This window comes from Cetorhinus maximus, chromosome 22 (assembly GCF_964194155.1).
Source record: "Cetorhinus maximus chromosome 22, sCetMax3.hap1.1, whole genome shotgun sequence".
Lineage (NCBI taxonomy): Eukaryota > Metazoa > Chordata > Chondrichthyes > Lamniformes > Cetorhinidae > Cetorhinus > Cetorhinus maximus.
Window position 1 is genome coordinate 20,194,620 of NC_135900.1, and position 23,294 is coordinate 20,217,913.

At 42.1% G+C, this 23,294-nt stretch overlaps 1 protein-coding gene across 1 annotated transcript in view; it reads left to right on the top strand.

The window, feature by feature from the left end:
- LOC144696524 (leucine-rich repeat-containing G-protein coupled receptor 5-like) overlaps positions 1 to 23,041 on the top strand; it is a 128,511-nt gene extending 105,470 nt beyond the window's left edge. Inside the window, exons 8-17 of the mRNA XM_078567918.1 lie at positions 2,515 to 2,586; positions 2,697 to 2,765; positions 2,884 to 2,955; positions 5,978 to 6,043; positions 6,280 to 6,351; positions 16,503 to 16,574; positions 17,557 to 17,682; positions 17,971 to 18,116; positions 18,826 to 18,909; positions 21,651 to 23,041. Of these exons, the coding sequence (XP_078424044.1) occupies positions 2,515 to 2,586; positions 2,697 to 2,765; positions 2,884 to 2,955; positions 5,978 to 6,043; positions 6,280 to 6,351; positions 16,503 to 16,574; positions 17,557 to 17,682; positions 17,971 to 18,116; positions 18,826 to 18,909; positions 21,651 to 22,708 (1,837 nt within the window). The 3' untranslated portion in view covers positions 22,709 to 23,041. The remainder of the gene's footprint in view (positions 1 to 2,514; positions 2,587 to 2,696; positions 2,766 to 2,883; positions 2,956 to 5,977; positions 6,044 to 6,279; positions 6,352 to 16,502; positions 16,575 to 17,556; positions 17,683 to 17,970; positions 18,117 to 18,825; positions 18,910 to 21,650) is intronic.
- Positions 23,042 to 23,294: the final 253 nt, after the last annotated feature.

The following is a 23,294-nucleotide window of genomic DNA, read 5'->3' on the forward strand; positions in this document are numbered from 1 at the left end:
AATGTATAAATGAAATCTTTTGTACTTAAGTCCCAATCACTTTGAGATTAAATGCCACATTTTTCTAGCATTTTGCGCTACACCAGCCTCTTGTAGCTCAAGGTTTAAGATGAGGACAGAAGGTGAGAATGCTCATCAGTTAAATAGCCAGGTACTTTCTGTCCCAGGCTCACAGATAGGGACCATTGGCAGTGATGGAATTGTGCTTTAATACGAATCACTACAGTCAAGGGAATAGGGCAAGGAGAGAAATTTGGAGGAGGTCAAACAAATAGGTTGGAAAGGACATTTAAGGAGTGAAATTAGTCCAGTCCAGTAGCACAAAACAAGCAATAGAAAATTGGCAACCTGTTATGAACTGCGCCAGTTTTAATTTTCCATTGATATAGGCCAAAAATCTGTACTAGCTTCTTAAATAAGATTTGGAAAATATTGCCAAGATTTTTAATTTCAAATCACGCAGAAGTGACAGTGAAACTAGTCAAGTCTCCAAAAGGAGCTTGCGCTATTGTTCTATGAACTTCAGTGAAAAGTAATTTGGATGTGGTGAAAAACTAGCTGCCGATTCACTTTGAGCCCATTTTGTGCTACTACGTGGATTGGTTTCCATAAGAACATATGACATAGGAGCAGAAATTAGGCCATTCGGCCCATCGAGTCTGCTCCGCCATTCAATCATAGCTGATAAGTTTCTCAACCCCATTCTCCCGCCTTCTCTCCGTAACCTTTGATCCCCTTACCAATCAAGAACCTATCTAACTTGGACTATCACCCCCTTGGACTTTAGAATCATTTCACAGTCATTAATTTTCTGCTATCTTGAATGGTTATGTGGAGTACTTGAGCCATTTTTTTTCCTGCCTGGCAGAATCATACCATAAATACTGTATTGTAAATGGGTAAAAGATTGCTCTCCAGAGGTCTGTGCATAGTCTGCTGTAGTGAAATTGATTGCAAAATAGATTGGGATGGAAAAAGTGCGAGCCACATCTCCTAGTTCATACCGAGGCTTAGGAAATTATTGTATAGAATATTGTTACAAATATGAAGTTTATTAGAATGTTCGTTTGCGACTGTCCCTTTAATTTAGGATAAAAAGGAGGAAGGAAGGGGGTCACGTAACCTGGTCTGAACTCTGTCCTACAACAAGCTTGGGTGGCTTGGTGGTTAAAGGCTAAAGAGGAGGGGAGGGGAGGGCAAGTTGTTTAACTGGCAAGGTGTTCGCAGGTGTAGACATGGTAGGAGCATCTATGCTGACTATAGGTAGACTGTTAGTCTCCAAGTCTCACAGGAAAGAGTTAGAAATGTCAGGTTTTGTAAATGAATACTTTTCCAAGATAGAATGGAGCTGGGGTTCTAGAGGATAGCTAACTAGCATTTCTACCTGGATACAAGGCCCAATATGATTCGCATTGCCATGGAGATGGACTTTGAGAGGGTATGGGTCCATAGCAAACCATTGTAGCATTGGCTTACATGGATCTCTAAGGTACTACTGAACCTGACAGAAATAAGTCAGCCTGCAAGAAGCTGAGAGTGAGAGAGAAAATAGAGAGATAGAGGCAGCCAGTCCTGCACCTGACACAGATAGAATGCTGTCTTCACTATTCAGCACACTGAACGCAGGTGGGAGTTCATGCTCAGATTGAAGAGACCAAGTTTGTGAGAATTTAAATGAGGCTGGAAGATTAGCCTAGCTTTGACCATGAGGAGGAATATCCAAGTTAACCCTGATCCAGTTCAGGGATTACAAGTTACCAGGCTGGGAAAGGGAAAAGGAAGCAGGTCATTGGAAGTTGAAAATGGCTTTGGACTGGTTCCTGGAGATGAAGTGTCCACTTAAGGGATAGTGTATTGTAAAGTATAACCATGACAGAAGATTTTCAGTCATTTTAATAGTTAAATGGGGGAAACGTTTCCGTAGTTTAGTGTATAAGTTGCCTACTGACTAATGTTTAGACAATGTGACAGTAAAATCTCGTCATGTGATCCTTCCAGTCAGTCACTGGAAATTGAAATTTTTACAAGTCATCGGACTCTACGGGGTTGTTACAATATTCCTAGTACATTAAGGACATATTAAACTGCTTTGTTAAAAATATGAAGTTAATAGAAGTAAAAAAATCCCAAATACAAAGTCTAAAAATTCAAAATATTAAGGCTGAACAAAACTTTATTCAGTAAAATAAAAGCAAAACACTAGATGCTGGAAATCTGAAGTAAAAACAAAAATGCTGGAAAAACTCAGCACATCTGGCAGCATCTGTGGAGAGGGAACAGAGTTAACATTTCGAGTCCAATATGACTTAAGAGCATTTTTGTTTTTATTTTAGATGATATGTTATTTATTAAAGCTTTATTTAGCCCTGTTAAATTTTGCAACTCATTAGTAGTCTAAGTTTGGCTGATCAAAGTCAAACGTGAATTGAAAGCTCAGAACATGAAGTTCTTGAGTCAATAACTATTCCAAAAATACACTGTTGAAAGCATCAGTGCGATGTTTTTTCTTTGCAGCCATTTCTATGACAATCCCATTCAGTTTGTTGGAAAATCTGCTTTTCAACATCTACCTGAGTTACGTATACTGTAAGTATATCAGTAAAATTATACCCTCATATCCTTGAGATCTTGTGAAAGATTTATAGGCCAAAAATCTACATTCGCCTCTTAAATATTAATCCCATTTCCCTTTCTAGCTCACTTAATGGAGCCACAGAAATAACTGAATTTCCCGACCTTACTGGAACCACAAGTCTAGAAAGTCTGTAAGTTTTCCAAAATCAAAGTTTGAATAAGTTTAACTGACATTTCACAATATATTTACAAGAACAAATCTAATTGGATATTTTTATTTACCACGAGTAACATCTCTTATTTTGTCAGGACTCTGACAGGAGCACGAATTGCCTCTCTACCAAGCACTGTTTGCAAGCAGTTACCAAATTTGCAAGTTTTGTAAGTTATAGATGACTCAACTATTGCCTATCGATAATTACCGGAATTTTTAAAAAAATGGACTTAACCTCACAGGCAGAATTTTTCGCTCAGCGTGCAGGCGCGCGCCCGACACGCTCGAGCATAAAATAGCACGTGATGATGTCAGGTGAGCGTCCTAATGTCATCGTGCACTTGCACGATATTTCGGTCGGTAGGCGCGCTTCCAAGTTTAGCACGCAGCCGCCGACAATTAAGAGGGTTATCAAGCCCACTAACGGCACAGCGGGGGGGGGGGGGGGCAGGCAACCTAGGCAGCCTTTGCATTTTTCAGGAAACCTCATCCAGGAGCGGGATAAGGTATCCGTCATTAAATTAAAAAAAAATATGTTTGGGCAGAATTTTCATGTTGTATATGTTCAGGTGACTGTTTCTGATGCGTGGGCATTTTGTCTCGGTTTTTAAAATCTTTATTTTTTGTATTTAAATTCTTCAGCTCCCTGAGGCAGCTCTCTGCCTTCGGGGAGCCTTCATTCTGCATTCCCCCGTGCCTGTGTTGATTTCAGCGTTCGCCCTCCTCCCGCCCTCAACCCAAGCAGCGCTGATCGTATCAGCGCGTGCTTCAAGCTGGCTGGCCATTAATTGGACCCGCCCACCGAGCTGAAAATTCAGGCCTAGAAAACTGTCAAGATCTCTTCATCCAAATGCATTATCATTTCTTTGTTTTGTTATAGTCCTGTGACAATGACCTTGGAAAAAGTAAGCTGGTGTCTTGTCTGGAAGTTACCGTGCTAAATAATTGAATTCATGGGTGACTTTTTAAAGAAATCTATGCCATCAGACCTCAGGCTGCCTTGAAGTCTGGGAACCTGGGCAAACTACTGGAGGGCTGCTGCTGATTGTGGAACTGTGGGGTATAAGTTCATCATTGACTTCAATTAAACAGAACAGGTATTTTACCAGTGGTTGGTGACCCACCTGACCTTGGGCCAATTGAGCCCTTAAGCCATGTAACGAGACCACCAGGTATATCCTGTCAGCATCTTTGCAGGGTCGGCAGAAGAGACCTTCTGATCAGCCACCCTGTGTCTGACGGAAGGCCCTTCATTTCACAGAATCACAGAATCGTTAAAGCGCAGGAGGCCATTTAACCCATCCTGTCTGCACCGGCTCCCCATATGAGCTTTATGGCTTAATGCCATTCTTCTGCCTTTTCCCCGTACCTTTGCACATTGTTTCTATTCAAATAATCATCTAACACCCTCTTGGATGCCTCGATTGAACCTGCCTCCACCCCACTTCCAGGTAGTGCATTCCAGACTCAAACCATTCGCTGTGTGAAAAAGTTTCTTTTCACGTCACGTTTGCTTCTTATGCAAAATCACTTTAACTCTATGCCCTTTCATTCTCGATCCTTTTACGACCGGGAACGGTTTCTCTTATCCAGCCCCTTCATGATTTTGAGCACCTCTATCAAATTCATCAGCAAGAGCCTTCTCTGCTTGAAGAGCAATCCTCCCCCTCCCCCTGCCCCTCTCCCTCTCCCTCTCCCCCCCTGCCTTGTGATTGATATCCCCACTCTGCTGAGCTGGCCCCACTCACCTGTTTTCCGTGCCTCCAGCAATGCTTCTGGTCCAGGGCCAGCTGCAGTCCCAGGAGTGGCCACTGCACCCAGTGGTTGCTAGGGCTGAAGAGCTGCTGGTCCTCTTATTGGCCAGCAGCTCTTGAAGACGGGACATACTGCTGCAGAAGGGTTGGAAGCTAAGACTTCAGGCAACTAACTACCTGAGCAAGACGAAATAGGTTCTTGGCTTCAGTGTGGGTGGAGGTGGGCTAGCCCCTGACTTTCCAGCTGACAAGTCAGAGCCACTGTCTTTGTGTTAAACCTTGGTGCAGGTTTCTAGAGAAGAGCAGAGAACATTAGGGAAACCGGTGTACATTCATTACTACATAGGAAAACTGGTGGCAGGGAGGGCGCAGTGGTGGTGAGTTTTGCCTTTGGGCAGTAGTCAACATTTCTATTGAAGTTGAAGTCATTGGAATCATTGAAAATAAAAATTGGGCAAGATGTAAATCTGACTGCCACTCTTGCCCAGGAGTGGAATTGCATTTTTAATGCTCCTGGTGATTTCAAATTATGTCATCCACCCACTTTTAAAAATGAACTCCAATCGTACTCCCAACTATTATGTGTTAACTGTATTTATGCATCTGAGTTGGCTCCAGTGTTTTGGGCTGGGTTTTGATGGTGGTGGTGGGGGAGCATTGATAACAAATTGTCAGTGTTTGCCGTCATTACCCCTCTTAAACTGTTGGCAACTTCAGGAAGTCGGGCATGCGCAGATTAGTGTCTGAAGTTACAGTCTGTCACTCAGGGCCCTGACACCGACTGCGCTATAGTGTCCTCCCACCCACCCTCCCCCGACCCAGACCCTGACCCAGTAATCACTGAAATCAGCAAGAATTTCAACCTTCCTGTTCCAACATCACTATTAGAAGCCCCCTAAAAAGTAGCACATGATTCAATCAGGTGCAACTGGGTTTTTAAAAGCAATGTGATGAATAAAATTTGATGAGCAACAGAATTTGCCTGGGAAAAATTAATTTTGTAATCATGGGGTGCTGCTAAATAATTGATTAGTAGGTTTTTTTTAAAGCTGATTTCTTTTTAAAAGTTTTTTTTAAAGAATATATTAGTTCCTACCTTCACCCTCTGTGTCTATCACAATCTTTAATTTGCTCCATGTGCAATAATTTTTAAAGTGATTTTATTACAATCCTTTTTGTTTCCTGGTTGGGTGAAAAATCCTTTAATGTGATTGGCTGCTTGGACAGCCTGATGATGTCACTCCAGCTCCACATTGGGAATGCCCAGAAAAGAGTCAATTGCAGCAACAGGGGTAATAGGAGTCAAACTCTTCCCCCGAGCCCTTGCTGTGCCATTGACCGTAAACTCCAAACAAATGAGTGAGACACCTAGCTGATGAAACAATAACCTACTTTTTAACTTTTTTTTTAAATTGTGTGAAATTGTGTTTAACAGAGATCTGTCTTACAACTGGATCAAGGAACTCCCAAGTTTCTTTGGCTGCCAGAAGCTTCAGAAGCTGTAAGTTCAAAAGCCTATGGTGATGGAAATACATATTGTGCTGCTTTTAGCAAACATGAGTTAAGAGTTCATCTGTCAACTGATGGCAGATTTAAGAAAAATCCACTTATTTGAATGCACCACATTTTTTTGATCTAGTTAGAATTCGATTCCCATAAGAAATACAAAGAGTGTCCATCCAAAGAGTGTCAAGCCTGATTATTAAACTTCATTCCTCTATCTGTTTGCATCTCCAGTGACCTGCATCACAACAAAGTTTATGAAATCCAGCACGGCACTTTCCAACAGCTCACTGCCCTGCGATCGCTGTGAGTATCCCACCTGTTCTGTTTCGATGGATTTGTCTCAATACCATTAATAAAATCGTAGGTTTACTTTGGGTGTCAGTGAGAAAAATTAGTCAACTTACCAATTATGAGGCAATCACATGCTTCTTTATCCAAAAATGATTTTAAAGTCATCTTATATTTTGAAAAATGCAAGAACAATGCTTGTTTGTTTGCAGCTTGAAAAATTGTTTTGCACACTCTGGGGCAGAATGTAGAATGCGTTGATTCTGTTGATTGGGTGTAAAACGGGCGAAGCATCCCTGTAGTCCCCAATAAGAGACAGGTCTTTGTCAAATTTAAATGTTTAGGAAACCACCCTGTGGATACGGGTGGCCAGACACCCACAAGAACCCCAAGGTTTCTCACTCTAGCCACCCACTCTACTCGTAAGACTAACCTTCCAGCTGCTGCCAGTGGCTTACGCAGCTCGAGTTCCCCATCCTCATCTCCCATTGTCCTGGCCAACCTTTATCCCTCAGCCAGCACTCAAAACCTATGTCCTAGGCATTTATTTCATTCATATTTGTGAGGTCTTATCGTGCACAAATTGAATGTCTCTTTTTCTATGTTAAAACAGCGACGAGACTTCATAAGTGCAGTGTTGGCGGTAAAGTGCTTTGGAATGATATGGGATCTTGAAATATGCGATAAAAATGCAAGCCTTTTGCTTTCATTTACAATGCAGCAAACACACAAATGCACTAAATGCTTGAGTCATACAGAATGAAGAGTCATACGGACTCGAAACGTTAACTCTGTCTTTCTCTCCACAGATGCTGTCAGACCTGCTGAGTTTTTCCAGCAATTTTTGTTTTTGTTACACAAATGCACTAAATGCTTTGGGGATGAATTGGCTGGTGGTGGGGAAAGTGGCTGGTGCAAGTGAGCCATCAAATAGATTACAGAAGGGTTAAAGATGAAGAATGATAGGTGAAAATGGAATAGGGAGCATGCTTAAAGACTGTTTACACCTCATTCTCATAGGCTGCTTGATACCCCTCAATGACTTCTGAAACCCCCCACAGTCCATGAGGATGTAGGAACCCGATGAAATTTTCATGCCCAGATGGATGTCACCTGCTTTAGACAAGTCCTATCCATTCGCATGGATCAGAACTAGCATTCCTTAAAGACATTTGTAGAGATCACTCAGATAAAGCTTGAAAAAAAACAGACATGTGGTTAATTTTCAGGGGGTTTTAAAGGGGGATATGGGGGAAGCGTTCTTCCTATGCCTCCACAAAAATCCTGCGATCCATTGACTAGCTTTCTGCTGCCGATAATCCTAACACTTCCGTTTGGGAATGACTTGTCAGCCCTGCTTTGAAGGTGAACCACAAGAATCCTGCTCCCCACTCTTTCCCCCTTCCCACCCTATCTTCCCCTCACTTCAGTCCAGTCAATATGCTGCCTTTTGATGCATGTTTAGTACTGGCTCCTCACTGATTCCATTGAACGGAGGCCTGGCCATGAACATGTGCAGGCCTGGTGTACTCCTATAGGCAACTGCTGGGCTCTCTCCACCTACTGCCAAAGAATGAAGCTACTTAAACATTGTCCCCTTTATATCTGTTCTTTAATAGGTCAATTGGAAGCAATGTCCTGTGTGAAGCATTTGAAATTGTTGCATTGCTTAAAACACTGGATAGTTCAACCAATTTGATGCTAAATAATGTTAGCAGCACAATGGATCTTGGCAATGCTATTTAACATTGGAGTAGCACTTTCTAATCCTCTCATTAGCCGTGGTGCAATTAACGTCAACATGTTTCATGGCACGTTTTTTTAGCCCAGCCGCAGGAAAGTCAGAGTTGCTCTCATTTTATATCTTACGGTGAAAAATGAAATGCAAAGATCTTTCCCAAACTGTTAGTGGTCTAAATGGTCGTTGTGGCTTTTCCTGCATTACTCACTCACTTTTCCAGAACCGCTTCATCCAATTCAGGGCCGCGGGCAGTTGGAGCCTACCCCAACAGGCAATGACCGCTAGGCAGGGTACAACCAGAATGAGACACACTCGCACAAAGGCACACACACTGTGGGGGACAATTTACCGTAGCCAATCCACCTAATGTCTTTGGACGGGGGGAGTAAACCAAAGAACATGGTGGAAACCCACGCGGACACGGGGAGAATGTGCAAACTCTACACAGACAGATACCCGAGGTCAGGCATGAACCCGGGTCCCTGGAGCTGTGAGGCAGCAGCGCTAACTACTACCCCTTTTCCTGCATTACAATTTTAAAAAACATATTACTCTGACTGTGTTAAGTCATAGGAAGAGGAAAGAATTTCCTATTTAAACACCCAGCAAAAGCACACTGTGGAGGCATGATAGCACAAAGGCCAGGAAGATTACCCCAGTTAAGCCAATTTGGCTTAGTGACACATTATATATGATTCACTGCGTTATTAGGAAGTGTATCTAGAATTTCTATATCCCATAACTAATATGAAGGCAAGTGTTCACAGCCTCCGTGTTAAATCCTCCATCCTGGGATGAAACCATTTTGTGCACCAGAACAATTATTGGGACAGGATCTAGTTAATGCCCACACTAACAGATCACATCATTCGCATAAAAAAGGGGAAAATACTGCAATTACACAGCAGGCTTGCAGCATCGACGGAGAGAGAGAAACAGAGTTAATGGGCTGAATTTTCGTTTTTGGGCCAGAATGCGGACAACTGGAACATTTCTGTGTCCTGAACCCTCATCATGTTGGCATTTGTAGCCAAAGATGATGGCCAATTGGTGGCCCAGTGGCATGTTCATGTCTAACTAAGGACAGCAGGTGGTGCCTGAGGCCGGAGCTGCCATCAAATGTAGGAAAAAGAACGGGTGCCTCAAAATGGAGGTGTCCTCTGATGAGTTTTCAAACTTCACAAGACAAAGAAGCCACAGTTGCTCAGCCATCATTGCATGGGGAGAGCTGTGGCCCTATGGCAATTGCAGCTGCATAACTGGCTCCTGCCAGTGGTGGATGGATAGCTGTCACCCCTCCAAACTAGCCTCTCTTCCAAAATGGCCCAGAGGCAGGAACATCCCAACACGCCCCTCTCTTTCACCCACATGTACCCACCTCCAGTCTGGCCTCCTCAGTCCAACAAAAATTCAGTCCAATGTTTCAGGTCACTGAAAATTCAAGATCATTTTTAATAGAACTGTACAATTTTTAAAAAAAGCGATCTACTTAGGCCCAAACCCTTTTAAATGTTTTCCTTTTTTCAGAATTAAGAATCTCTCTATTTAGACCTGACAATTTATTATGGGAGGAAAATTACTGGAATTCAGTTTCAGGGTCTCATGTTCTTACGCCAAGTCCACCTGCTGCACAACAAGCCACACAGAAGTTTGTTTCAAATTCTGTTGTTAAAAATAACAAAGCTCAAATCTTCCCATGTTAGAAGGTCACACCCTTTTTCAAATGTAGAGAAAGGTACTGCCGCTTGCTGTGAAACTTTTCTTGGAATACATACAGATAGATATAATGGTGACTCCCCTCAACTGTTTTTTTTTTGGGGGAAATGAAATATCCCATAATCCCAGATATTTTAGATAAGCTGGGACCTTGAAGTAAAATGAAGGTGCTGAAGGACTGTGGGTGCATTCAATCATGTTATTGTGAACTCTGCAATTTCTGTTTAAAGCCTTCTTTGAAAATTAGAAATTCAGTTACTAAGGAGAAGAATGGCAATCTTTTTTATAGAAAAATGTTTTGTGTGATTTGATTGAGTCACCATCTGTGTATATTTGTGATTCTCTTGAATGGTCATTCAGTGATGGTTGTTTTAGAAGTCTTCAGCAGTTTCGTACTGGTAATTTTTTAACTTTCTGCTTACTTTTGATTTGCCCATTCCTTTTTGGTCTGATGCTTCCTTTGAGACAGCAAAGTGTGATGGCAAAAGTATGGTGTTATAGGAAATCTATGCAGTTGCAAGATTTTCACAACATTAACCACGTTATACCTACAGGCAAACTGGATGGGTGTTATTTTTTGAAAATTCATTTACAGGATGTGGGCATCGCTGGCAAGGCCAGCATTTATTGCCCATCCCTAATTGCCCTTGAGAAGGTGGTGGTGAGCTGCCTTCTTAAACCGCTGCAGTTACTGACAAGTTTGATTAAATGAAAAAAACAGAACGTTAATGTTCACTTCCATAAAGGGAGCATGGTGGTGTAGTGTTCAATTGTTCTGTCTTTGATTAGGAGAGTCTGGTCTTTGCACACTGTGCTTGATTGGTTAAGCCTGGGCGTGAACTCAGAGCTAAGTAAGCAGAGAAGCTGCTAGAAACTAGGGCTGGGTTAAGCATGAGTGCAGACATTTTGTGATTGTAGTGATATGATAAAACTCTTGTAAATAAAACCTTTTGCACACTCAGAAACTATTGTCATCTCTGCATTGCTCTGAGATATAAAATATATAACAGATCAGCAAAATACAACAGGTGGCATGGAATTGAGAAATACAGATAGTGTTCTTATTCCAATCTAAGATCACAACCTGAGCCGACTTCCTAATCTCAGCCATCTGTATATGGAGGCATCAGGCAGGAGAGGAAAATCACATCAGGTTGCTCCAATAGGCCACCCTCATGCGCCCCCTGGGTCAGGCACAAGAGCAACGGTAGGAGTCAATGCTCACTACACTTAGTAAGAGCTTTAGGAGGGACCTTGTAAAAAAGTAATGGAATACGAGAATAAGCGCTCTGGAAAAACAAAATGTTTACAGAAACAGTCCATTTAAAATTGTTCTATTCCCAATGAAATAGTCCAGAGGCTAATCCATAAAAACATGCAAAAGTTCACTATTGCTTTGGTCTAAGACCTTGGCTTAACCAAAGACTTAACCAACCCTGTCACAGAATATTTCCTCTAGCTGGAATAATTGTATCACTTCTAAAGAAAAATGCCATAAAGATATTCAGTTAGTTAGAACACAATCTATATTTCTCAATTCCAAGCCACCTGTTGTATTTTGCCAATTTGTTATACATTTTATGGGGAGAATTTTCTCCCCGTCGGGGGGCGGGGGGTGGGGGGCCAGTCAGGAGCAGGCGCGGAGCCGATTGCCAACCGCGATGGGCTGCGCACCGCCATTCTACGTGGGCGGGCCAATTAAGGCCCACACAGCATGACTCGCACCCGGAAGCGCTCAGCGCTACCTGTGAGGGTCGGGGAGGAGGGAGAGTTGGGGCCTGCGCTATTTCGCGCATGCGCAGAAATCTCCTTGAGGCACAGAGCTGCCTCAGGGAGATTAACTTAAGTTTTAAACGTGGAAAAAATAAAAAAATAAAATTAATTCAGACATGTCCCCTCATGTGACAGTGTCACACGAGCTGGGACATGGTTATGAATTTTCATTAAAATTTATATTTAATTAATGAAACCTTCAAGAAACCTCATCCCACCCGTGGATGAGGTTTCATGAAAAATGCGAAGGCTGCCTGGGCTCTTTGCCTGCCTGCCAACCTTAAGGTTGGACGGGCAGCTTTCTCAATAGGCTTAATCCGTTCATTAATGGCCTTAACAGACCTTTGACAGTTCGGCGGGCGCGCAGCCAACTTCGCTGCGCGCCTGCCGAACGGAAGATCAGAATGACACGCGGTGACGTCGGGATGCACGCCCAATGTCACTGTGCATCATTTTACACATCGGTGTGCGAGGGTGGGCCCCGCATGGTGAGCAGAAGATTTTGCTCTGTACCTCAGAGCAATGCAGAGATGAAAATAGTTTCTAAGTGTGCAACAGGTTTTATTTACAAGAGCAGGTGGAAATTAAACACTTGGCAAATTTGCCTGCAGATTTGCATTTATCTGGGTGAGGCATTCAAATGCTCCCTGTGGGTAAAATGATAAAAGATTATTGCTCAGATTTTCATTCTAATCAGGTGGTAAGACTGAAACAGTCGATTTTATTTGGTGCAAAAATCAAGACAGTTGACTTACTAATAGAGGCAATCCACTGGAAAACTGTGTCAAATTTCATTTTTTTTACACATGTAAGAAGGCCTACTAAGCAACACACTTGCATGGCTAAAGTACCTAAGCAAAAATAAATTGCTCCATATTGTGTTTTCTTTTTTAATTCATCAGTGCGGGTTAATTTTATTTAAAGATAGATTTTTAAAATTTAGTTTTAATTGTTTTTGAGTGTGCACTAACATATAAACTGTGCCCTACAGCAATATATCTGCAGGGCCAAGACAACCCCTAAATATAAATTACTGCCAAGAATGAGTTAAGCAGCTGGCATTAGTCACAATTGTTTGTTGGCAGAAATGGGAGCTTTGATACCGATGAAAGCAATAACATTATTTTCCGTCTGGCAGTGGTGATATAGCTTGCCATCAATATGTTTCTGATTTTAGACGTCATCTGCCAACAGTAAGGAAGGGTTTGCCAGGACTCAGTGAAAGGCGGGTGGTTGTTATAAGGGTGGGTTAATGGTATCACTGACAGTTAATCTTCCAACTCCTTTTCTAGGCACTACTGTTGGTAGAAAAGCCAGATTTTAAAAAAAACTGAGAACAACTTGAGAACTTTTGAAAACAATTATTAACTGGAGATCTCCTTTAGGGACAGCAGATTACAGTCACATATGAGAGACTCTTGGGCAGAATCTCCAGGTCGGCGAGCGGGACACGCGGAGACATCAGGCGTGCATCCCGACGTCACTGAGTGTCATGTAGATATTCAGTTTGGCAGGCATGCACCGGAGTTGGCTGCGCACCCGCTGAACTGTCAAAGGCCTATTAAGGCCATTTAAATATCAATTAAAATACTTCACTGAGCTGCCCGTCCAACCTTAAGGTTAGGGGGCAGGCAAAGAGCCGAGGCGGCCTTCGCATTTATCATGAAACCTCATCCACGGGCGGGATGAGGTTTCGTGTCGGTACTTAAAGTTTAATAAAATTTTTCAATAAAATTTATTGACATGTCCCAGCTCATGTGACACTGTCACATGAGGGGACATGTCTTAAAATTTCTCTTCTGTCTTTATTAAAATTTTTAAAGATCAAACTAATCTTCCTAAGGCAGCTCTTTGCCTCAGGGAGATTTCTGCGCTTTTTCACGTGCATGCGAAATGCGCAACATGAAAGAACATAGGCCCTGACTCAGCCTACTCCCCCCGCCCACACAGGGAGCACACAGCGCTTCCGGGTGCACGTTATGCTGGGCGGACCTTAATTGGCCCGCCCACGTAAAATGGCGGCACGCAGCCAATCGCGGGCGGCAATCGGCTGCACGCCTACCCACGCCCACTCCTGTCCAAGCCCCCTCCCCGAAGGGGAGAAAATTCTCCCCATTGTGTTCTTTATCTCTGGGTCACCACTAAATGTTGCCCATCTGAAAATGTTTGGCCATTGTCTGATGATAGGATTGCTCTCAGTCGTGATCCTTCCCAGTTAGACTACCTGCTGACTTTCACCATTTAAGTGCACATGTAGTCACTTAGCTGTGATTGCAGACAGTGTCCATACTTTCCACAACCAGATGAAATCTTTTCAACCAAGAGGCAAACATCTTTCTCTCCCTTTTCCCACCCTCCACCCTTTTCCTACCCCCCACCCTCAGCACTCACTTAGAAGACTGTGCACAGTTCTGGTCTCAACATTGCAAAAGGATATCAAGGCGTGAGAGAATTTTGCAGTTCACTACAGCAGTCAACACAGCCAGAAATAGGCAAAAGACCTCTAGCATTTTTAAATGACTAAGCAGGGGAAGGATTTTTAGCCCCTGATAGTTGCAGGCACGGAATTCCGAACCACCGTCTGGTGTGCCGGTTCCCCAGCTCCATCCCACCCCTGGACCATTTTCCCAGAGATGGGATGGAGGCAGGGCGGTGAGGGGGAGGTAGGTTAGGGAGGGGGTGGCAGGGCTACCTGCCCACAATGGCAGGTAGCTGGCACAACTAGTGAAGTGTCAATTAAAGCTAGAGGCCAACTGTAATCTTTGATGTCCAAGTGAACCACCAGAAAAGACAGGGCCTCAGTTTAATGTCTTTTCGGAAAGACAACACCTCCAACATTGTTACACTCCGACAGTACTGAAGTAGCAGTTCATATGTTTAAATTGTAGCGTAGGATTTTAATCCACAATGTTCTGACTCTGAAGGAACAAACTAAAGCAAGTTAGGCAACTAAGGCTGGGGAAATAATAATGGGGAACCAGGAAATGGCAGAGGATTTGAATAAATACTTTACATCATTCTTCATGGTAGAAGACACTAATAGCATTCCAAAATTACTAAATAATCAAGGGGCAAAAGGGGGGCCAGGAAATAAATACAATAACCATCACTAAAGAAAAATTACTAGGGATACTAATGGGGCTAAAGGCTGATAAGTCCCCTGGACCTGATGGGTTGCATCCTAGGATATTCAAGGAAGTAGCTACAGAGATAGTGGATGCACTGGGAGGAATCTTCCAAGAATCCTTAGATTCTGGAAAAGTCCCAGAGGATTGGAAAACTGCCAATGTACACCCTTATTCAAAAAGGGATGGAGACAAAAAACAAGTAACTAGAGAGCTTAACATCCGTCATTGGGAAAATGTTAGAGTCAATTATAAAGGATGTAATAGCAGAGCATTTAGAAATACATAATCTAATCAAGCAGAGTCACCATGGCTTCATGAAGGGGAAATCATGCCTAACAAATTTATTAGAATTCTTTGAGGCAGTAACAAGCAGGATGGATAAAGGGGAACCAGTAGATGTGATATATTTGGATTTCCAAAAGGTGTTCGATAAGGTACCACACATAAGGCTACTTAATAAGATAAGAACCGATGATGTTGGGGGTAGTATATTAGCATGGATAGAGGATTGGCTAACTAATAGAAGACAGAGAGTTGGGATAAGGGGGGCATTTTCACTCCACTGTAACTAGTGGAGTGCCACAGGGATCAGTGCTGGGCCAAAATTATTTACAATATATATTAATGACTCAGATGAGGAAAGTGAATGTAATTTCAGCAAGTTTGTGGATGGCACAAAAATAGGTGGGAAGGCAAGTGGTGAGGATGACACAACAAGTCTACAGAGGGATATAGACAGGTTAAGTGAGTGGGCAAAAACTTGGCAGATGGAATGTAATGTGGGAAAATGTGAAGTTATGCATTTTGGCAGAAAGAATAAAGGAGCTGAATATTATTTAAATGGAGAAAGACTGCAGAAAGCTACAGCACAGAGGGATTTGGGAGTCCTCATGCATGAATTCCAAAAAGCTAACATGCAAGTTCAGCAGTTAATAGGAAAGGCAAATGGAATGTTGGCCTTTATTTCAAAGGGAATGGAGTATAAAAATAAGGAAGTCTTGCCAAAACTACAGAAGGCACTAGTTGGACCACACCTAGAATACTGTGAGCAATTTTGTTCCCCTTATCTAAGAGATATTGGCATTGGAGGCAGTCCAGAGAAGGTTCATTAGGTTGATCCCAGGTATGCCAGGATTTTCTTATGAGGAGAGGTTGAGTAGGTTGGGCCTGTACTCATTGGAGTTTAGAAGAATGAGAGGCAACCTTATTGAAACATATAAGATTCTTAAGGGGCTTGACAGGGTAGATGCTGAGAGGTTGTTTCTCCATGTGGGAGAATGCATAATTTCAGAGTAAGGGGTCGTCCATTTAAGACAGAGAAGGGGGGATTTCTGCTCTCAGAGAGTAGTGAATCTGTGGAATTCTTTACCGAGAGGACAATAAAGGCTGGATTGTTAAGTCTATTCAGGGCTGAGGTAGACAGATTTTTAATCAGTAAGGGAATCAAGGGTTATGGGGGAAAGGGTAGAAAGTAGAGTTGAGGATTATCAGATCAGCCATGATCTCATTGAATGTCGAAGCAGACTCGATGGGCCGATTGGCCTACTTCTGCTCCTACAGCTTATGGCCTAAGTTGACACCAATGGTAAATGGTGTGCAATAACAAGGAAGTTATATATCCATTTCCCAATGGAAACACCGTGTGGTGTATTTTTTTCTCCAATTTAAAGCTGATTTATAGAAAAGTGTATAAGCAATTCCCATTTGAATTTCACTATAAGTTTATTACACTGGTTAGGATTGTATGTGTAAATTTATACCGATGGTGGCATCATATTGATAATCTTTATATATCTATCCACATATAGTGACCTTGGCTGGAACAAAATTGAATTTATTCATCAAGAATCGTTTCTTTCTTCACCATCTTTAACCAAACTGTAAGTCTCTGGGTCCATATATTTCACTAGCTGTAAATAATTGGGAACGTTTTTAAAATGCTGAATAATTAGAATTTGCCCCTACATTTTAGCATTAATTCAGTACTGTAAATTGGGAAGTTTTCAGTCAAAGAAATTGTTATATTTTCCTAAGATTGGGGCCCTGATTTTGAATTTATCACACCCAAATCCTGATCAAACTTGTAACATGCCAAAGACAGTTTTGAATCTCTGTTGAACTATGCCTTCTTGATTGGTAGGCTTTCAGTCCTTTTTATTATATTCTACTGAGTCTTTTAGACTGCTTTAAGACAAAACTTTAAATTCCAGGACCTGACCCCTACCATCTTTTCTGTTGAATCAGTTTTCCATGGACCCACAGCGAGTTTACAAGGAAGAATTTTAGGAGTCCCTCAATCCTGGCGGAGAGCCTTTTTCGCCAGAGAGCATTTTGGAAATTCAGGCACCTCACTGAATGATTTTTCAACAGTGGTTGGAAAATCCTGGCCATTTCATGCCAGGATTTTCATTGTATGCTCCTATTGAGCAAGGTATTTGGAAAATGATCCACACAGACCCAGGTAAAACTAAGGCTACAAATTTTCTGCCAATCTATAGAATCAATAACATAAATGCTGCAAGTCAGCTCAGTTGGCAGGTTTCCAGGATTTGAATGAAAAGGAACCAATTTAAAAGGAAGCTCAGGCAACTCTGTTCAGTGTGTAAATTTGGGATGCATGACACTTTCTCTGTTGCCACCCTGGATGATGAAACAACCGCTCAGCAATATTGCATAAGCATTAAAATTGCTGGTAGTTTCAGGCTACTTGAAATTCTCTTCGCACTTATTTTTCCCAATGTGCTTTATTTCCTCAATCGTATCGTGTACAGGAAATGGGTCTTGTTACAGCAGCTGTTGCTCCCAAAGTTTTAATGCACCAATTTGTAATTGATTCACTTACGCATAATAATTCCCATGCAGTGACCTCAGCTTCAACCTCCTGTCATCTCTTCCTGTGTCTGGACTAAGTGGGTTAACACATCTAAAACTAACTGGCAATCAAGCTCTACAAGATTTGTTGCCAATAGAAAGTCTCCGTAACTTGAAGTAAGTATATAAATACACCCCTTATTTCCACTTTATTCCTAGCCACCAAGTGATGGCTTTACCATGAAAGGAATTAAAGAAAGGTTGTAGCTCACGACAAGAATTGACCAGATGGGAATGTTCTGTTGTACTAGTATATGAGATATAACGAAACAATGTGCAATAACACCCCATTGTACTTTAAAAATACAATAATCGCATGTTAAATTAAAACAGGATTTCTGCAATGATTTTGTTTTTTGGTATTGTAATTCCTATGTTTTCATGCTTCTATGTTTAAATTCACAGAGTGCTAGAAATGCCATATGCTTACCAATGTTGTGCATATGGATCTTGTGAAAATTCCTACAAACTTACCCATCAGTGGGAGAAAGCGGAAAACACCAGTGATGATGAAGTACATAAACGGGATGCTGGAATGCTGTCTGGTCAAGGTAATAGTTAACTGTCATCATTCATTCTACTCGCTCTTGAAATTCAGCACCAAAATATTGTATTTAAGTTTATTCTAACCGTTCCTACAGCAAAATAGAAAGCACATTGTTATAACTTTTCATTTGTCTCCGAGCAGTTGATGAAATATCTTGTCCTGGTATCATACAATTTTACTATATTCTAATTGTCTCAATGCTGGATACAGGTCTCACTGATTATGCATTCTCTAAAAAAGAACAAAGGCAATTAACAAAAGCAACAGAGCATATTTGAGACGACATTTGGGAGCAAAACTTTGTAAGAGAATGTAAGAAAGCTACATTCTTTACATGGTTAAGTCTTTTATTGTCTGTTAATGAAAACAATCCAACAACAGAAACAAAAACAGAAAATGCTGGAAAAACTCAGCAGGCCTAACAGCATCTGTGGAGAGAGACAAAAAAAAACAGAGTTAACGTTTCAGGTCCTTATGACTCTTCTTCATGTGCCGTAAGAGCCATAAGGACTCGAAACGTTAACTCTGGTTTTTTTTTCTCTCTCTCCACAGAGGCTGTTAGACCAGCTGAGGTTTTCCAGTGTTTTCTGTTTTTGTTTCAGGTTTCCAGCATCTGCAGTATTTTGCTTTTAATTCCAACAACAGAATGTTTTTGTATTCAAGACAAAATTTATATTATGCATAACGACTGCTGAATTATATGTAATGTGCAGATGATCAGGACCTTGATGATTTGCTAATAGACTTTGAGGAAGATCCTAAAGTCCATCATTCAGTCCAGTGCACTCCAACTCCAGGTGAGGAATAAGTAATTACTTTTTAAATCTTAGTTTTTTGAAAAAAACCTCAGGTTCTGGCTGCAACAATGATTCCACTGAGCAGCTAATCACAGAGACCAGGAAAGCAAGAGATTTGATCCCTAGCCTACGCTAGACTAAGTGATCCCGTCCCCAACAATGGTTGGAACCAGGACATTTGAGCTCAGGATCCCTAGGATTAGAGAGTGAAAACTCAGCATGGCTCTCGCTTAATTCCCACCATAGCATTTGATTAGCCAAATCTTCAAATTAACAACAGATAAACTTAAACTGACGTCAGGTATTTCTTCATGAGCGTGATCAATGTGTAGAGTGAACTTCTAGATATAGTGTTAGAGGCAAATATCCTAGAAACAGTTAAATGTTGGCAATTGGTGAACTGAGGCAAGTGTCAATGTCATGTCTCATCCTCATCCATTTTGTGATATTTTAATATAATTTGAAGTTTTTGACGTGGTTGACCATATCTTCCTCCTCCAACACCTCCACACTGTCGATCAGCAAGCTGGGATCGCTTAGTCTAGCATAGGTGGGACTGCATTTGTCTGGTTCCATTCTTATCCATCTAATCATGGTCAGTGTATCACTTTCAATGGCTTCCCTTCCCACCCCATTACCTCTGGTGTCCAGCAATCCTTGGCCCCCTCCTATTTCTTATCTGTATGCTGCCCCTCAGCAACAGCATCCAAAAGCAAAGTGTTAATCAGATATACACTGACAACCCTCAGCTCCATCTCACCACCACATCTCTTGACTACTCCACTGTTGCAAAATTATCAGAATGCTTATCTGACATCCAGTAACGGATGGGCAGAAAATTCTTTCAATTAAATATTGGGAAGACCAAAGCCATTGTTATCTAACCGGCTCTGAACTCTGCTCCCTAACTAACAACACGATCCCTCTCCCTGGCAATCGTCTGAAACTAAACCAGTCTGTACACAACCTTGGTGTTATTTGTCAATGAGGCGAGCTTAGCTTTTCATCTTCACAAAGACATCCTTTTTTCACCACCGTTAAGATCGCCAGACTTCAGCCCTGCTTCAGTTCATCTGCCACTAAATACCTCACTCGTGTCTTTTTTATCTTTAGACTTGACGATTCTAATGCACTCCTGACTGACCTCCCACATTCTACCCTCCATAAATTCAAGGTCATCAAAAACTCTGCTGCCGGTGTCCTAACTTGCAGCAAGTCCTGTTCACTCATCACCCCTGTGCTCGCTGACCTCGACTGGCTTCCGGTCAAGTAGCTCCTCAATTTTAATATTCTCAACCTCGCTTTCAAATCCCTACATGGTCGCACCCCTCCCAATCTCCTCCAGCCCCACAATACTCAAATATCTGCGCTCATCTCATTTTGGGGTCTTATGCATCTTGGATTTTAATTGCTCCATCATTGGTGGCCATGCTATCAGCTGCCTGGGCCCTAAGCTTTGGAATGCCCTCCATCAACCTCTCTGGCTCTCTGGGCAGAATATTGCCCTCAGTGTGCGGGTGTGCGTCCTGACGTCATCGCGTGTCATTTCAATATTTCATTTGGTGGGAACACGTCGGAGGCAGCTGCACACCCGACGAACTGTCATCAGCCTATTAAGGCCATTAAAAATGTAATTAAACTTGTTAACAACACTGCCCATCCAACCTTAAGGTCGACGGGCAGGATAAGAGCCCAAGCGGCCTTCAAGTTTTTTGGGAAACCTCATCCACGGGCAGGATGAGGTTTCCTGAAGCTTTCATAAAACAAATAAATAAATTTTCATAACTCCACAAATATGTCCCAGCTCATGTGACACTGTCACCTGAAGGGACGTGTTTAAATAAATTTTTACTTTATTTATTAAGAAGTTTTGTAACCCATTCAATTTCCCTGAGGCAGCTCTGTGCTTCAGGGAGATCGCTGCAGGCCCTGACTCTCCCTCCTCCCTCCGCCCGCACACGTTGCGCTGAGCGCTTATGGCCATGCATTACGCTGGGTGGGCCTTAATTGGCCTGCCCACGTAAAATGGCGGCATGCAGCCAATCACAGGCGGCAATCGGCTCCGCCCCCCCACCCCACCCACTCCTGCCCAGCTGCCCGCCACAGGGAAAAAATTCTCCCCTCCATCTCTTTCTTTCTTTCAAAACTTGGGGGCTGCAATGTTTTTGCCTTTTGGGGCCATGTCTTCTTTGCAGCAAATGTGGGCTGGAAGCACCGAGAGGTGGGCGCGCAGCTGGACTTTAAATTTAGCGCCAAGCGTGATGAAGTGACATGGTGATGGCGTGATGGGCGAATGAGAGCCCGCCCGCCCTAGAAACCGTGTCTTTCCCGGGAATGCATAATTAACGTGGCGGGTTTGGGACAATACAGCGTGAAAAGCTGCCATTGCGGCAGGCGGGTAAAATGTCGTTTTACCTGCCCGCTACTGCACTTAGTGAAAACCTGGGACAATTCCGCCCTAACTTTCACCTGGGGGGTGATTTTAATTTTGTAAAATTAAGTATAAAATTAAAGTGTAAAACGGGTGATGGCACCTTACAGCCCATTTTATACCGTTACCAAATCTTATTCCCATTGGCTTCAATTGGGTGAGATGTAAAACAGGCTGGCAATTCATCAGCACTTGCTTTACTTTAACGTACAAAGTCAAAATTACCCCCAGACTGTGGATTTTCCTTGGTATGAAGTGAAAATGATAACATGTTAATAGTAATTAATTTAAGTTCTTCTCTTAATTGTAGGACCCTTCAAGCCCTGTGATCACCTGTTTGGCAGTTGGATGATACGTCTTGGTGTGTGGACCATTGTTTTCCTCTCTCTTGCCTGCAATGGTTTAGTCGCCACAACAGTTTTTGGATCTCCAGTATTCATTTCGCCACCAAAACTTTTAATAGGCCTTATGTCACTAGTTAACACTCTAATGGGGGTTTATAGTGGTATTTTGGCAATTGTGGATCTGTGGACATTAGGCAAATTTGCAAACTATGGAGCATGGTGGGAGAATGGAATTGGATGTCGAGTTGCAGGTTTTCTCTCTGTTCTTGCTTCGGAGATGTCCATTTTCTTACTTACGGTTGCAGCAGTTGAACGCAGTCTATCCACAAAATGTGATATGAAACAAGGGAAAACCCTGGGTAGCATCAAGATAGCAGCTACCTTCTGTGTGATTCTGGCATCCATAATAGCAATGCTTCCACTGTTCCACATTGGAGATTATGGGATTTCTCCACTTTGCTTTCCTTTACCCTTTGGGGAACCATCCACTTTAGGCTTTCTTGTGGCTTTAGTCTTGCTGAATTCTCTTTGCTTTCTTGTGATGATAATAACCTACACAAAGCTTTACTGCGGTTTGGAAAAGGGAGACTTGCACAGCCTGTGGGACTGCTCAATGGTAAAGCATGTTGCCTGGCTGCTCTTCACTAACTGTATTCTGTATTGCCCTATGGCTTTCCTGTCGTTTTCATCCTTGCTGAACCTCACGTTTATTAGCCCAGAGGTAATCAAGTCAATACTTCTAGTGATTCTACCATTGCCAGGATGCCTCAATCCCTTGCTTTACATTCTTTTTAACCCACATTTCAAAGATGATCTTGGACTTCTGAGGAAGCATGGTCGTTTATGGAGGAGATCAAAGCAGAGAAGCTTGGCCTCTATAAATTCAGAAGATGCAGAGAAACAGTCATGCGATTCTACTCAAGAACTGGTGACACATCCAGGCAGTAGAACTGCCACTGGCAAATCCTGTGACTCAGTAAACGATACTTTCAGACCATCCACTTACCAGATGATGGAGACCTGACAACAAGTCATCAGTAAATTTTATTCACTGTCATTAGATTGTAATGGTGAAGGACCAAGAAAATAATTCACGTAAGATTAAGCTGGTTTGCTTCAGATAGTTCTAAACATTTCTTTTTTTTAGAATGGCACATATTTATGCATGACCCTTCCTACCAAAACATTTAAACTGCAAAGGATATGGCAGAGAGGTCAAATTATGTGAAAAAATACCTTGTGAACCAGGAGATCCAAGTAATACTGATCTTCATTATTCCAGGAAGTTCCTCAGAATGACATGTTGATACACCAATCACTGCAATTATTTAACCAATAAAAAAAAGTTATCATTAAACATTTTATTTGAAATTTACATTCACAGATCATAAGTTTGACACCTTTATTAGCATGTGCACAATAGTTTCAAAACCTAATGCACCGTCTGTCGAAATAGTTAATAGCTTCCTTCGTGCAGGTTATCTCACAGATAATTTTGAGTGTAGGTGACATGATTACCAGGACTACCTTGTCTCGTAATACCTTCAAATTCCATTCAAATGTCGTACAATCTCTCTCAGCTCATGGATACACTTGGTTTCAAATGTAAA